This window comes from Myotis lucifugus, unplaced genomic scaffold (genome assembly GCF_000147115.1).
Source record: "Myotis lucifugus unplaced genomic scaffold, Myoluc2.0 scaffold_519, whole genome shotgun sequence".
Lineage (NCBI taxonomy): Eukaryota > Metazoa > Chordata > Mammalia > Chiroptera > Vespertilionidae > Myotis > Myotis lucifugus.
In genome coordinates this window covers 483,855-497,647 of record NW_005871567.1, presented here as the reverse complement: position 1 = coordinate 497,647, position 13,793 = coordinate 483,855, and the positions used below count along the sequence as shown (strand labels likewise).

The 13,793-nt window shown below is 39.9% G+C and overlaps 1 protein-coding gene across 1 annotated transcript in view; it reads right to left on the bottom strand.

Moving 5' to 3' along the window:
* Positions 1–1,110: 1,110 nt before the first annotated feature.
* The window catches only part of MANEA (mannosidase endo-alpha), a 44,749-nt gene continuing 32,066 nt past the window's right edge, over positions 1,111–13,793 (bottom strand). Inside the window, exons 4-5 of the mRNA XM_006103890.3 lie at positions 2,929–3,005; positions 1,111–2,222 (exon numbers count right to left, since the gene is read on the bottom strand). Coding sequence (XP_006103952.1) covers positions 1,565–2,222; positions 2,929–3,005 — 735 coding nt within the window. The 3' untranslated portion in view covers positions 1,111–1,564. The remainder of the gene's footprint in view (positions 2,223–2,928; positions 3,006–13,793) is intronic.

Genomic DNA, 13,793 nt, shown 5'->3' with positions numbered 1-13,793 from the left:
CATACAGGTGATTAATTTATCATAATATGATAAACAACTGACCACAAGTATTTAACCTGATAGGAACCATAAAAGTACATATAATTGGAATACTATTAACAATAACTTAAAATATTGTCTTTGAAACAAAAATATTATTTCCATCAAGTCTTAAATGTCAAACTTCAGGAATGAATTTAAGATATAAAGACATTTTCATTTCAACATCTCTAAAAAACTAAAATAAGCTAAGTAAATGTTCTCAATTACTTTTGGTAAAAGTAGCTTAATATCATAAAAGGAGGCAATCTAAAAGTAGTATCAACTTTTTTCTTATCTAACAGTTGGTTTCTGATTAAATTGAAAAATATGAATAACAGAATAAGAAGTTAAAGACTAAAACATTATCTCTAAAAATAACATTTTGGACATTATATCTATCCTATATAATAAAAGCCTAATATGCTAAGTGTCTGGTCATCCATTCAACCAATCAAAGAGTAATATACTAATGATATGCTAAGACCACTCAACCGCTCACTATGACGTGCAATGACCACCAAGGGGCAGACACTCCAACCAGTAGGTTAGCTTGCTGCTGGGGTCTGGCCAATTGGGACTGAGCAAGATGAGTTGGACACGCCCTGGAGCCCTCCCACAGTCTCTCCCCAGCTGGCCAACCTCCCACGTCCAGCCCCGATCATGTACCAGTGGCGTCCCTCAGCCTGGCCTGCGCCCTCTCACAACCCGGGGCCACTCGGGGGATGTTGGAGAGCCAATTTCGGCCCGATCCCGCAGACCAGGCTGAGGGACCCCACTGGTGCATGAATTCGTGCACCGGGCCTTTAGTATATAATAACTGTGAAAGAACTATGTTTTTTATTTGAGAAGCAATCGTTAACTTTTGTAAAAGAATTTTCTATAGCTTCTAAAATCTAGAATTCAGCTTTATAAAGCAGAAATATTACACATGCAAAACACCTAGCATGCTCTAGGTAACCAAAAATCTGCAAATGATGATACATATTGTGCTGCAGAAAGTAGGCCTTCCGAATGCAATATGGTTCACAGTAAAGTTTAAGATATGTGATTTTATTTTTGTAAGAATTATTATTAAAGAGTTATCCAGAATCTAAACACTAATACCATAAAATTTATTGAATCATTGAAAAAACATACAGATGAAACAAGTACATTAACAAATACATAATCCTATTTCTTTGGGCCCAGAATACAGTAGGATAGAAAGAACTGTGTGCTAATTATTTTATGTAATAAGCATTTATCTATTGTAAAATAAAAATTAAACTGCTATAAAAGCAGGATTTCAATTTTAGTCAGAAATTTAGCAGATGATGGCACAGGGAATGTTTTTGCACAATTTTCTCTCAGGCATTTTCTCAGTACAGCATTGTGAACGGTGGCGATGATAACATTACTACCTTTAAAAAAGTACAAATTACTTTTATAAAAGATAATAGTAACAATGCATATTGATTTTGACAGTTTTCTTTCCGTAACTCAAAACAATAGGCATTTACTGAAATTAGGTGTTTTCTATAATTATTAAACGTTAAATAGTGCATTAAGAAACAGGCAGCTGGTGCTCTAATGCGTAAGTTGATCTTTCCTTACTGTATTTTTCAGACCACTTGCGAGTTAGTTCCAGATAAAGACTTGGTTTATGAGGCCGGTAATCCAGGTATACTCTTTTACTGGTTCGTTTGGGCACAGCTTTTTCAATCTGAGTTCCTTCATGCCACTCATTGAAAGAGGTGATAGAAATTACACTAGGGTGAGCTTGGAGTGCCAAATTCAGAGCAGTTTCATAATACTTCCCATTGATTCGGTTCCGAGTGTTTTGAGTGTTCCATGGACGGATGCTGGTATCTATGTATCCTGGGCCCACACTTGGGATAAATAGTAGTTGGAAGTGATCACAAAATAATTTTATTTTAGCCCAATTCTCATATGATGAGCCATAAGTAAAGCCATTTGTGGCAAAATACGTGTAAATTCCATTAAAACCACTTTGAAGGATATCATATTTATGCTTGTCTTCTACTAGAAGTGCAATAAACAATGCATCATAAGGAGAGTTGCGAATGCTCTGAGACCCTGAGGTGGTTAACAGATTGGCCCATTGTTCAGGCTCTGTAATATAGGAATCATAGACATAAAACATAGGAAGAGAATTGCCGGTCTTAGTCTTGTACCTGTAAAAGGCCGGATGATTTCCATATCTAGAATACAAACATAGATAAAAGTGAAATAAATATTCACATTTCATTTGCCATAGATAATAATTATGTATGAAAATCAAGGTAATCAGAGTTTATACACATTGTTCACCTTCTTTGGGGAGTCAGGTATGTAAGAGTAATTATTAAAAATGCATTTTAATTTTATTGATTAGGGAAGGAAATACTAGATATCAAGACATTACCAAACAAATTAATTCTTATGCTGAGGTCTACCAATGAGGACGAACACCATGAAAAGCCCATTTTCTACATGAATATATAGACTGCTTTTTTTTGTATCAATAGTACATGGCCATCTGTTGCTGACAAGCTTCTTTGTTAGAGTATGGCATCTGTCAGACTGTTATCAGTAGTACTCATGAACCGAGTGAAACTGAATAAATTCTTATAATCAGACTAAGTATAAATGAAAATATTAGATGTTGGGTCCACCGTTACAAAAGCAGTTCACACTTCATAATCTGAACCTTCTTTTAAAAAGATAAAACTCTATATCCATAAGATTTAAAGAATAATATAATTTTAAAATGTCAGTATGAAATCATAAATAGCATAAAACATATGTAAAATACTAAAGAGAAATCTTTATTCATATAGAAAGTGAACCGTAAGGAACCTCAAATGTTCCTCAAAATGACTTCAATATTCACTACAAAATTAATTTATAAACACAGGAGAAACTCACTTGTCTATAATGTATTTGACATTTCGGTACATGTTTTGAACATCTCGATTGCTATATGGTTCAATGTGAAAAGCGACCTAAAACAAAAATATTGATTAAAGAAAAAATCATCTATGATGTAAATATAAAAGTATATCCTATGTTTTAAATTAATCCCATGATTTAATAACCTTAATTTAAAAAATGAAGTTATTGAACATAGAAGTTACCTGAGAATTTTAATAATATTAAGAGCTTTTTCTATTAAATAATATGCTAAGTATTTTATACACTTAACCTCAGTTAATTCTGACAATGCTATAAGGTAGTTACAATTAATATCTTCATTTTCTAAGGGAAGCAGATTTAAGAAAGGTGTTGTAACCAGTTATACACAGCCAGGTGGAGGCATTGAGGGCGATCTGACTTCAGAGCCCAAATGTTCAACCACTGTGGAATACTTCTTCCTGTATGTTAATTCCTGATAAAGAATAAATAGGGAGGGCTTGGCCGGGTAGGTCAGTTGGTTAGAGCATCATCCAAATACACAAATGCTGTGGGTTGGATCCCAGGTCAGGGCACATACAAGAATCACCCAATAAATGCATAAGTAAGTAGAAAAACATATTGAAGTTTCTCTCTCTCAAATCAATAAATAAAAATTTAAAGAAGTAATAAATCGGGATATATTCTATATTCAGACATAACTATTTTTTAAGAAAGGTACAATAACAACAACAAAAAGAACCCCAAAGCAAGCAAACTATAATGAAGAAAAATCTGGATTCTTTTTTTCAGATGTGATCATATGTGTACACTTAAATGGAGTCAACAGCAAATGCCTTTAAATGAAAAATTCTTCTATATAACTAAAACAGAATTTTACAAAATAATGTAAATTTAATTTATACTATTAACATTCACTTGTACTATAAAGGGCAATAATTTTCAGAATGCTCATTATTATTGACATGGTTTATATATATATATCTACTGTAATAGTAGAAGCAGTCACCAAAAGTATTTTTAAGATACTATGTACAGAAGACTCCATTTTTTAAAATTGAGGTAACATTAATAACATAAAAATTTCAGGTGTTCAACATTATAATTCAACATCTGTTATGTGCTCCCCACAAAAAGTCTAGTTTCCAATTTCACCACACATTTGACCCCACTTTGCCCTACCCTTACCACCTTCCCCTCTGGTAACATCAATCTGTTGTCTGAATATATGAGTTTTTGTTTTGTTTTTATCCTTCATGACTGTAATCATATTCTTTGTCTTTTTCTCTTATTTTACTTAGTATCATACTCTGGAGATCCACCCATGTCATCACCAACGGCAATATTCATCTTTTTATGGCTGAGTAATATTCCAGTGTGTATATTTACCTCATCTGTTGATAGACACTTCTTTCCATATCTTGGCTATTGTAAATAATATTGCAATGAACATAGGGGTGCATATATCTTTTCAAATTAGTGTTTTCATTTCAGATGAATACTGAAAAGAGGAATTGCTGGATTATTTGGTAGTTCTACTCCTTATGTAAAAAAACTTCATACTGTTTGCCATAGTGGCTGCCCCAACTTACATTACGACCAGCAGTGTACCAGGGTTCCCTTTCCTCCATATCCTCTCTAATATTTGTTATTTCTTGTCTTTTTAGTTACAGCCCTTCTAACTCGTGTTAGGTGACATCTCATTGTGGTTTTGATTTGCACTTTCCTAATTGGCGAAGTTGAACATCTCTTCATGTGCCTGTTGGCCATCTGAATGTCTTCCCTGAAAAAATGTCTATTCAAACCCTCTGCTCAATCTTTAAGCTCTTTTTTGTTGTTGTTGTGGTGGTGGTGGTGCTGGTATGAGATTTTATTTGGATATTAACCCCTTCTCTCATTTGATTGGTTGCTTTATTGACAGTTTCCTTTGCAGCACAAAAGCTTTTCAGTTTGGTGTAGTGCTATTTGTTTTTATTTCCCATGCCTTTGGAGTCAAATTCACACAAAAACATCACCAAGACTAATGTCCATTAAGTTTAGTGCCTACTTTTCTTCTAGGTATTTTATTGTCTCAAGATCTTACATACAAGTCTTTAATCCATTTTAAGATAAATTTTATGTATGGTGAAAGATATTGGTCTAATTTCATTTTTTTGCACATGGTTCAGTTTTTCCAGTACCACTTATGGAAAAGACTTTCTCCATTGTATATTCTTGTCCTCTTTGTTACAAATTAGTTGTCCTTATATTTGTGGGTCTATTTCTCTGCTCTCAACTCTTTTCCATTAGTATATAGGTCCGTCTTTCTCCCAACACCATGCTGTTTAAATAGAGCATTGTAGTATAGTTTGAAATTAGAGAGTGTGATGCCTCATACTTTGTTCTTTTTTTCCTGAGAATTGCTTTGGCTATTTTGGGTCTTTTGTGGTTCCATAAAAATTTTAGGATATTTTGTTCAATTTCCGTGAAAAATGCCATTGGGATTTTAATAGGGATTGCATGGAATCTGTAGACTGCTTTAGGTAATATGGGAATTTTAGCAATGTTAGTCTATTCCTCCAATCCATGAATGGAGCCTATCTTTCCATTTTGGGTCTTCTTCAATTTGTTTCAACAATGGTTTGTAGTGTTCAGTGTGCAGGTCTTTCCTCTCCTGTGTTAAGTTTATTGCTAGGTATTTTTCCCCGATTGGAAAGGGTGCAGGCTGCGCTAAGGACCCCAAACCTCCGTGCACGAATTTCATGCACCAGGCCTCTAGTGTTGAATAAAAGTGGTGAGAGTGGGCATCCGTCTTATTGGTGATCTTTCAGATACTTCATTGTTAGTATATGGAAATGTAACAGATTTTTGTATATTGATTTTGTACATTGCCACATTACTGTATTCACTTACTATTCCTAATAGTCTTTTTGAGATGAAGTCTTTAAGGTTTTCTCTATATAAAACCATGCCATATGCAAATAGTGATGGTTTTACTTCTCTTTCCAATCTGGATGCCTTTTCTTTATTTTCCTTACATAATTGCTCTGTCTAGGACTGACAGTACTATCCTATATAATAAAGAGGTAATATGCAAATTAACACCCACACCCTCAGAAGATGGCTGCCTACAACCAGGCCTGCAGGGGGCGGTTAATGAGGGACTACCAAATGACTGAACAGCAGGCTGTGTGGGGCAACCAGGCCAGCAGAGAGGGGGCAGTTGGGGGTGACCAGGCAGGCAGGCAGGTGAGCAATTAGGAGCCAGTGGTCCAGGATTGTGAGAGGGATGTCCGACTGATGACATCCCCTGAGGGGTCCCGGATTGGAAAGGGTGCAGGCTGCGCTAAGGACCCCAAACCTCCGTGCACGAATTTCATGCACCAGGCCTCTAGTGTTGAATAAAAGTGGTGAGAGTGGGCATCCGTCTTATTGGTGATCTTACAGAAAAAGCTTTCAATTTTTCATCACTAAGTATAATGTTAACTGTAGGTTTGTCATATATAGCCTTTATTATGCTACAGTACTTTCCTATATACCCAGCACAGATCACTGGAGTGGGGGGACGGGGGATATGATTTAGGACACAGTGGAGGCTGTCAGGAAAACTCTTCCAGCACCATTGAAACATTGAAAAGCACTAATTTATCTGCTGAAGGTGACCTCTCCCACAGGAAAAAAGGAAAGCAGTGTTATTCCCAGCTAGTTGGCACCCAGCTGGAGAAATCAAGTCTTTCTTGTAGCACTTAGAATAGTATGGTGAAAGCTCTATAACTGTGGGTGGGGGTAAGGCATTGGGAAAGAGGCAGGTAAGTATTTCAAATGGTGTTAAAGGGATTGTGTTCAGCAGGAAGTCCTAACTGGAGCTGCTGGGTGTACCACCCTGTGTGCACCCTCTGGGTCTGCAGGCACCCCCAATGCACTCAGTGCTAAACCCACACCTCTCCCCATTCTATGTTAGCTCCTTGTGTGGGCTGACAAGTACCACTGCGAGAGCAAGCTCCAGTGGACAGAGAGCATGCTCAGGAAGCACAGAGTTGAGTATAGTGCCACCTTATTTAAAACAAAAGAGGTTTCTAATACTCAGCCTGGTGATTTTTAAAAACCAGAAGAAGCACAAAAGCTTAAACTTTTGCACAAAAGAGGGAGCAATAGGAGTGGAGCAGTACACCTTCACAAGTGTTGGGGAGACAAGAGACTTGGTTGGAAAGTTGTAAGGAGGACATTCTGAGAAAAGGGAAGTGTGTGAAGGCTGCCTGCCCTATCAGAATTCCGACTTAGGGGAGACTTAGGGGAGTGTCGAAGGCGGCACCCCTAATTATTCCTTGACCTTTCCAAACAAGTCTGTGCATATGCAGACCCCCGGGTGTTTACCGGAATCCTTATGCTTAATCTGTGGATGCCCTTGCCTAGAGGACAATGTAAACACATGTGTCCTCCCAAGATTACTCACCCTACTGATTGTATCTAAAGATAAAAATTCCAATAATGAGGCAGGCACTCGAGGCTGCCTGGCTTCTTCAGCGGGGCTGTCCCTTAGTCCTCTCCCCCACAGTGAAACTGTGTCGGAGTAATTTGTTCATCCGTCGCTCAGGGGCTGCTGGTCAGCCCCAGCACACAAATACAGATAAAAACTCAGGTAATAACAGCACCTCATCTGCTGAAGGAAATGAGAAAAGAGTCAAGAAGGTATCTACTGCAGCAAAGCATATCTGCAAGGAATATGAAACTTCAAGGAAATATGGCATCAAAAAAAGAAAATTATATTCTCCAGCAATCAAGCTCAAAGGTACAGAAATTTGTAATCTAACAGTTAAAATTTCAAAATAGCTACTCTGAAGAAACTCAGTTATAAGAAAACTCAGAAAGACAACTCAGTGAAATCAGGAATAAAATTAGGAACAAAATGAGTTCTTTACCAAAGGAAATAAAATTATAAAAGAGAACCAAACAGAAACTCTGGAACTGTAAAGTCAATGAATGAAATTAAGAATGGAATATAGAACCTATGTAGCAGGGCAGATTATATGGAAAAAAGAATAATTAATTTAGAGAATAGGAATTTTGAAGTAACACAGAAGAGAAGAGGAAACATAGTTTTAAACAGAGCAAAGACAGTCTCCATGAGTTATTCATAAAAACAACATATAGAATAATCAGGATTCCAGGACAAATGGGCAGAGAGTTTATTTAAAAAGTAGTTGAGAACTTTTCAAACCCGAGGAAAGACCTGGACATATAAGTCTACAAAGCTAATAGATCATTCTGTAATCTTAATTCAGAAAGACCTTCTCTAAGACATAACTGTCACAAATCAGTGACAAAGAATCTTAAAGGCAGCCAGGTTAAAAAATATAATTTAACTTACAAAAGAATCCCCATTAGGCTATTGGTGATTTCTCAGCAGAAACTACAGGTCAGGAGAGAGTAGAATGACATACTCAAAGTGCTGAAAGATTAAAATGGCCAGCCAAGAATACTTTATCCAGAAAACTCATCCTTACAATAAGATCTGAAGTAGTTCACTACCACTAGACCTGCATTGCAAGAAATGCTGAAAGGAGTTCTTCCTGCTGAAATAAAAACATACAAAAGAATACAACACACTAGTACAGGTGAAAAATGTACAGCCAGACTTAGAAAACTGTATGTCTAAAGATTAAAGGAAAAGAAAAATATAACTACAGTTATTATACATAACAAAAAAGTAAATTGTGATATCAGTAATATAAAAAGTAACAATAAAGGTTATCTACTAGTATCTATACTAATAAAAGGGTAATATACAAATTGGTCACCATGCCCTAACAGTCACGACTGGGTAGGCTAAATAGTCACAACCACTATGCAAATTGACCATCACTCTAACACACAAGATGGCTGCCCCCATGCGGTCAAAGATGGCCACCACAAGATGGCCTGCAGGGGAGGGCAGTTGTGGGCGATCAGGCCAGCAGGGGAGGGCAGTTGGGGGGGAGGACCGGGCCTGCAGGGGAACAGTTAAGTGTCGGTCAGGCTGGCAGGCAGAAGCAGTTAGGGGCAATCAGGCAGGCAGGCAGGCAGGCAAGTGGTTGGGAGCCAGCAGTCCTGGATTGTGAGAGGGGTCCCAGATTGGAGAGGGTGCAGAGGCTGGCCTGAGGGACACCCCCCCCCCCCAGTGCACAAATTTCCTGCACCAGGACTCGTGTGTGTGTGTGTGTGTGTGTGTGTGAGTGTATATATATATATTCTATATAATAAAGAGTTAATATTCAAATTGACCACCATGCTCTCGCACAAGATGGCCAGCAGGGTAGGGCAGTTAGGGGCAACCAAGCTGGCAGGGGAAGGAGGGCAGTTGGGGGGGGACTGGACCGTCAGGGGAGCAGTTAGGCGTTGATCAGGCTGGCAGGCAGAAGTGGTTAGGGGCAATCAGGCAGGCAAGTGGTTGGGAGCCCGCAGTCCCGGATTGTGAGAGGGGTCCCAGATTGGAGAGGGTGCAGGCTGGGCTGAGGGACAACCACCCCCCCCAGTGCATGAATTTCGTGCACTGGGCCTCTAGTATATATATAAAACCCTAATATGCAAATAGACTAAACGGCAGAACTGGTCGCTATGACACGCGTGGAACATGGTGGGCTGCAGGATGATGGAGCAGGTGAGCGAGGGCTCCGGTCACTGTCATTGGGGCAAGCCTGTGGTGGTTACTGAAAATTCTTTGCTCCTGCGTGCCGCAATCCCACCCGGCACTCACACCTGCTGCCGGCCCTGCTTGCATCCGACCGCTTGGCGCCATCAGCGGGTACGAGCGGCGCTGGCGGGAGCGGCCAGGCAGGGGCACAGAGGATAGGCCGAGACCTGCCCCTATGCCCACTGCAGCCTGGCGGCCCACAGTTCCTTTCAAGGTGCACAAATTCATGCACTGGGCCCCTAGTGTATTTATAAGACATCAAAGATAAGTTGTTATTAATCTAAAACGGACTGTCTATCTAAAAAATATTTTATATATATAAATCCTATGGTAAACACAAAGCAAAAACCTGCAGTAGATCCACAAAAGACAAAGGAGGGGAAAACAGAGCACACCATAATAAAAAATAACCAATTTACAAAGTAGGCAAAAACAGAGAAAAATATGGCAGTAAAGTCCTTAGATATTAATATTTACTTTTAAAAGAAATGAAATTGAATTCGCTAATCAAAAAGCAAAGAGTGGCTGGCTGGATAAAAATAAAGACCCTACTATATGCTGTTAACAAGAGACCCACTTCAGATTTAAGGATACACATACCATGAAGGGATAGAAAAAAATATTCCATAAAAGTGAAAACTGCAATAGAACCCAAATTTCAGAATGTAAATTCAAAAAGGGCAGAAAAAATGAAATGTCCAAGTGGAAATTAACTTTTTAAGAAAAACACTTTCAAGGAGAGAAACCAAGAAGGCGGCATAGGTAAATACCGGAGATTGCTGCCTCGCACAACCACTTCAAAAATACAACTAAAAGACGGAATGGACATCATCCAGAACCACAGGAAGGCTGGCTGAGTGGAATTTCTACAACTAGAAGGAAAGAGAAAAGCATACCGAGACTCAGAGGAGGTGCGGTGCGGAAGTAAAATACAAAGGTGCGGAGGTGCATGCGGAGAGGGCTGGCAGCTGAGGTCATGATTGTCTTTTTCAATCGGGAGGGAGTCTCAGGCTCTGAGCTCCAGTTCCGGGCGAGTCCCTGGGGACCCAGACTCATACGGGAGAAATGGGACAGTCTGGCATAGGTCGGACCTCGAGGGCAGCTTTCTCTCGGAGGCACACGCAGCGATTGCCGGGGCCTCTGAAGACAGGACTGAGAGCAGCCATACTGCTCGCTCCGCCTGCCCTGTTGATCCCCTGGGACCCAGCCCCGCCCAAGCCATGCACGGAGGCTTTTGCATATGAAAGGCCTGGCCCTTTGTAATCTGAAAATCACTTAACAAACTGCAGCTGCCCCAAGGCCCCAGGGCAACTTGCATTGCTTTACAGCTGGCTTCTGCTGTGTAGCCTCAGGCAGAGGCTAGATTAGCACCTCCTTATATCCAAGAGCCAGTGTACCCAGTGGTCAGAGTGGGACCATCCAATTACAACTCCGCAGATTCATAAGGGACACACTCAGGGGGCAGACTCAGTGAGCACCAAAGCCCCACTGAAGCAAGTCTTGCCCCAGAAGGGTGTCTTCAGTACAGAAGTTCTCCCACCATAGACACAGCTGATTCTCACAGCCAACTGGCCTGGAGGTCAATTCCTCCCAGTGTTACCTACAACAATCAAGGCTTAACTACAACAAGACTGTGCACAAAGCCCACAAGGGGGTGCACCAAGAGTGTTTACCTCAGGTAATTGGGGAGGCTGAGCCACTGGGCCCTATAGGACACTTAGCACAGAAAGCCACTCTATCGACACAGCGAAGCATAAAAAATGCGGAGACAAAGAAACAGGACACAAATGACAGAAATGGAGGAAAGCAAACTACTGGATATAGAGTTCAAAACCACAGTTATAAGGTTTTTCAAGAATTTTCTAGAAACTGCCGATAAACTTAATAAGACCCTCAAGAAATCTAATGAGATCCTCGATGTTGTGATAAAGGACCAACTAGAAATTAAGCATACACTAACTGAAATAAAGAATATTATACAGACTCCCAACAGCAGACCAGAGGATCGCAAGAATCAAGTCAAAGACTTGAAATACGAAGAAGCAAAAAACATCCAACCGGAAAAGCAAAATGAAAAAAGAATCCAAAAATACGAAGGTAGTGTAAGGAGCCTCTGGGACAGCTTCAAGCGTACCAACATCCGAATTATAGGGGTGCCAGAAGAAGAGAGAGAGCAAGATATTGAAAACCTATTTGAAGAAATAATGACAGAAAACTTCCCCTACCTGGTGAAAGAAATAGACTTCCAAGTCCAGGAAGCGCATAGAACCCCAAACAAAAGGAATCCAAAGAGGACCATACCAAGACACATCATAATTAAAATGCCAAGAGCAAAAGACAAAGAGAGAATCTTAAAAGCAGCAAGAGAAAGAAACTCAGTTACCTACAAGGGAGTACCCATACGACTGTCAGCTGATTTCTCAACAGAAACTTTGCAGGCCAGAAGGGAGTGGCAAGAAACATTCAAAGTGATGAATACCAAGAACCTACAACCAAGATTACTTTATCCAGCAAAGCTATCATTCAGAATTGAAGGTCAGATAAAGAGCTTCACAGATAAGAAAAAGCTAAAGGAGTTCATCACCACCAAACCAGTATTATATGAAATGCTGAAAGGTATCCTTTAAGAAGAAGAAGAAAAAGGTAAAGATACAAATTATGAAAAACAAATACACATCTATCAACAAGTGAATCTAAAAATCAAGTGAATAAATAATCTGATGAACAGAATGAACTGGTGATTATAATAGAATCAGGGGCATAGAAAGGGAGTGGACTGACTATTCTTGGGGAGGGGGAAAGGGGTGTGGGGAATGCAGGAAGAGACTGGACAAAAATCGTGCACCTATGGATGAGGACAGTGGGTGGGGAGTGAGGGCGGAAGGTGGGGTGGGAACTGGGAGGAGGGGAGTTATGGGGGGGAAAAAGAGGAACAAATGTGATAATCTGAACAATAAAGATTTAATTAAATAAAAATAAAATAAAAAGAAAAACACTTTCATGTGTTATAATAGTGACAGTGTATTTTTTAAGTGTTTTTATTTCTCCTGTTTTTTTTTCCCATTAAAATGTCAACAGATATTATTGACTATATTCATGTTGATTACATTTAAATTTTTCACAAAAATGTTTCTGAGTGTCAAATATTACCTTTTTTGTATTTTTACTTATAATTTTGTTGAAGTAAGTATGTTTCTACTCTTTTGGAAAAAAGAAAGAGGGTTCCAGTTAAAGACATAGGAAGATCCTGAACTTGCCTCTTCCAATAGACACACCAAATCTATAGCTACATATGGAACAATTTCCTTTGACAAAAACAAACACCTAAAAACTGGCAGAGCAATTCCTTCATATCTGCCAATCAAGAGGAAACCCACATTGGAGCAGGTAAGAAACGCTGAGACATAATCTCACAAACCCTTGCATGGAACAGTGACCCACAATTGGCAGAAAACTGGAAACCAGGAGCTTCTCCATGAGGGGCAAAGGGTTCATACCCAACATTGGGCAACCTAACTTTTAACCTTTTGCACTCCAACGTCGAGGCTGAATCGACAGACCAGGCGCTAGTAGCAGGTCCAACATCGAGTTGGTGATTGAGCTAATTGGCAATTTCCGCCAGGGAACTACTGCAACCAAGAGAGGAAGGACTTCCAATTCGGACCACGCTGTTTGAATTCCAAAAATAAACTGGAGCGCAAAGGGTTAATACCAGCATCTGAGAGACAAGCCCAAAGCATCTATATTTAACGACCAATGGGGCTTGTCACCAAGGGACTATCGTGAACTGAGAAATAGCCCTTAAAAGGGCTTATGCACAGGCTCAACTGCCATGGTGCCAGGGCAGAAGCAATCCTTGGAAAAGTACCCGGACTTTATGTGAGAAACAGGGTCTTGCTGGGATACCCTTGGGGAAAGGAGGCTGGTGGGCACCATCTTTCCGTGTGCCCTGTCTTGCTAAAGCTGCTGTGTGCTACCTTTTTTATTCTTCTTCCTTTTCTCTTTTTTAGGTGAATACTGTCTTTGCAGTGGATCCAGCCAGTAGTATTCCAAAGTGATAATATCTCCCAGATAGGATCCTCTACACAGGTCTGGTGCTCTGTGTTTCGTGGCTACCACCCAGGGCTATTACCCCTGATTGCCTGGCTCTAGAGGCCAGAGAGGTGGTGTTCTTGGGTCCCATGGGACTGTAGCAATCTTGTTAGACTACCACTCCCAGGGCACTGCAACA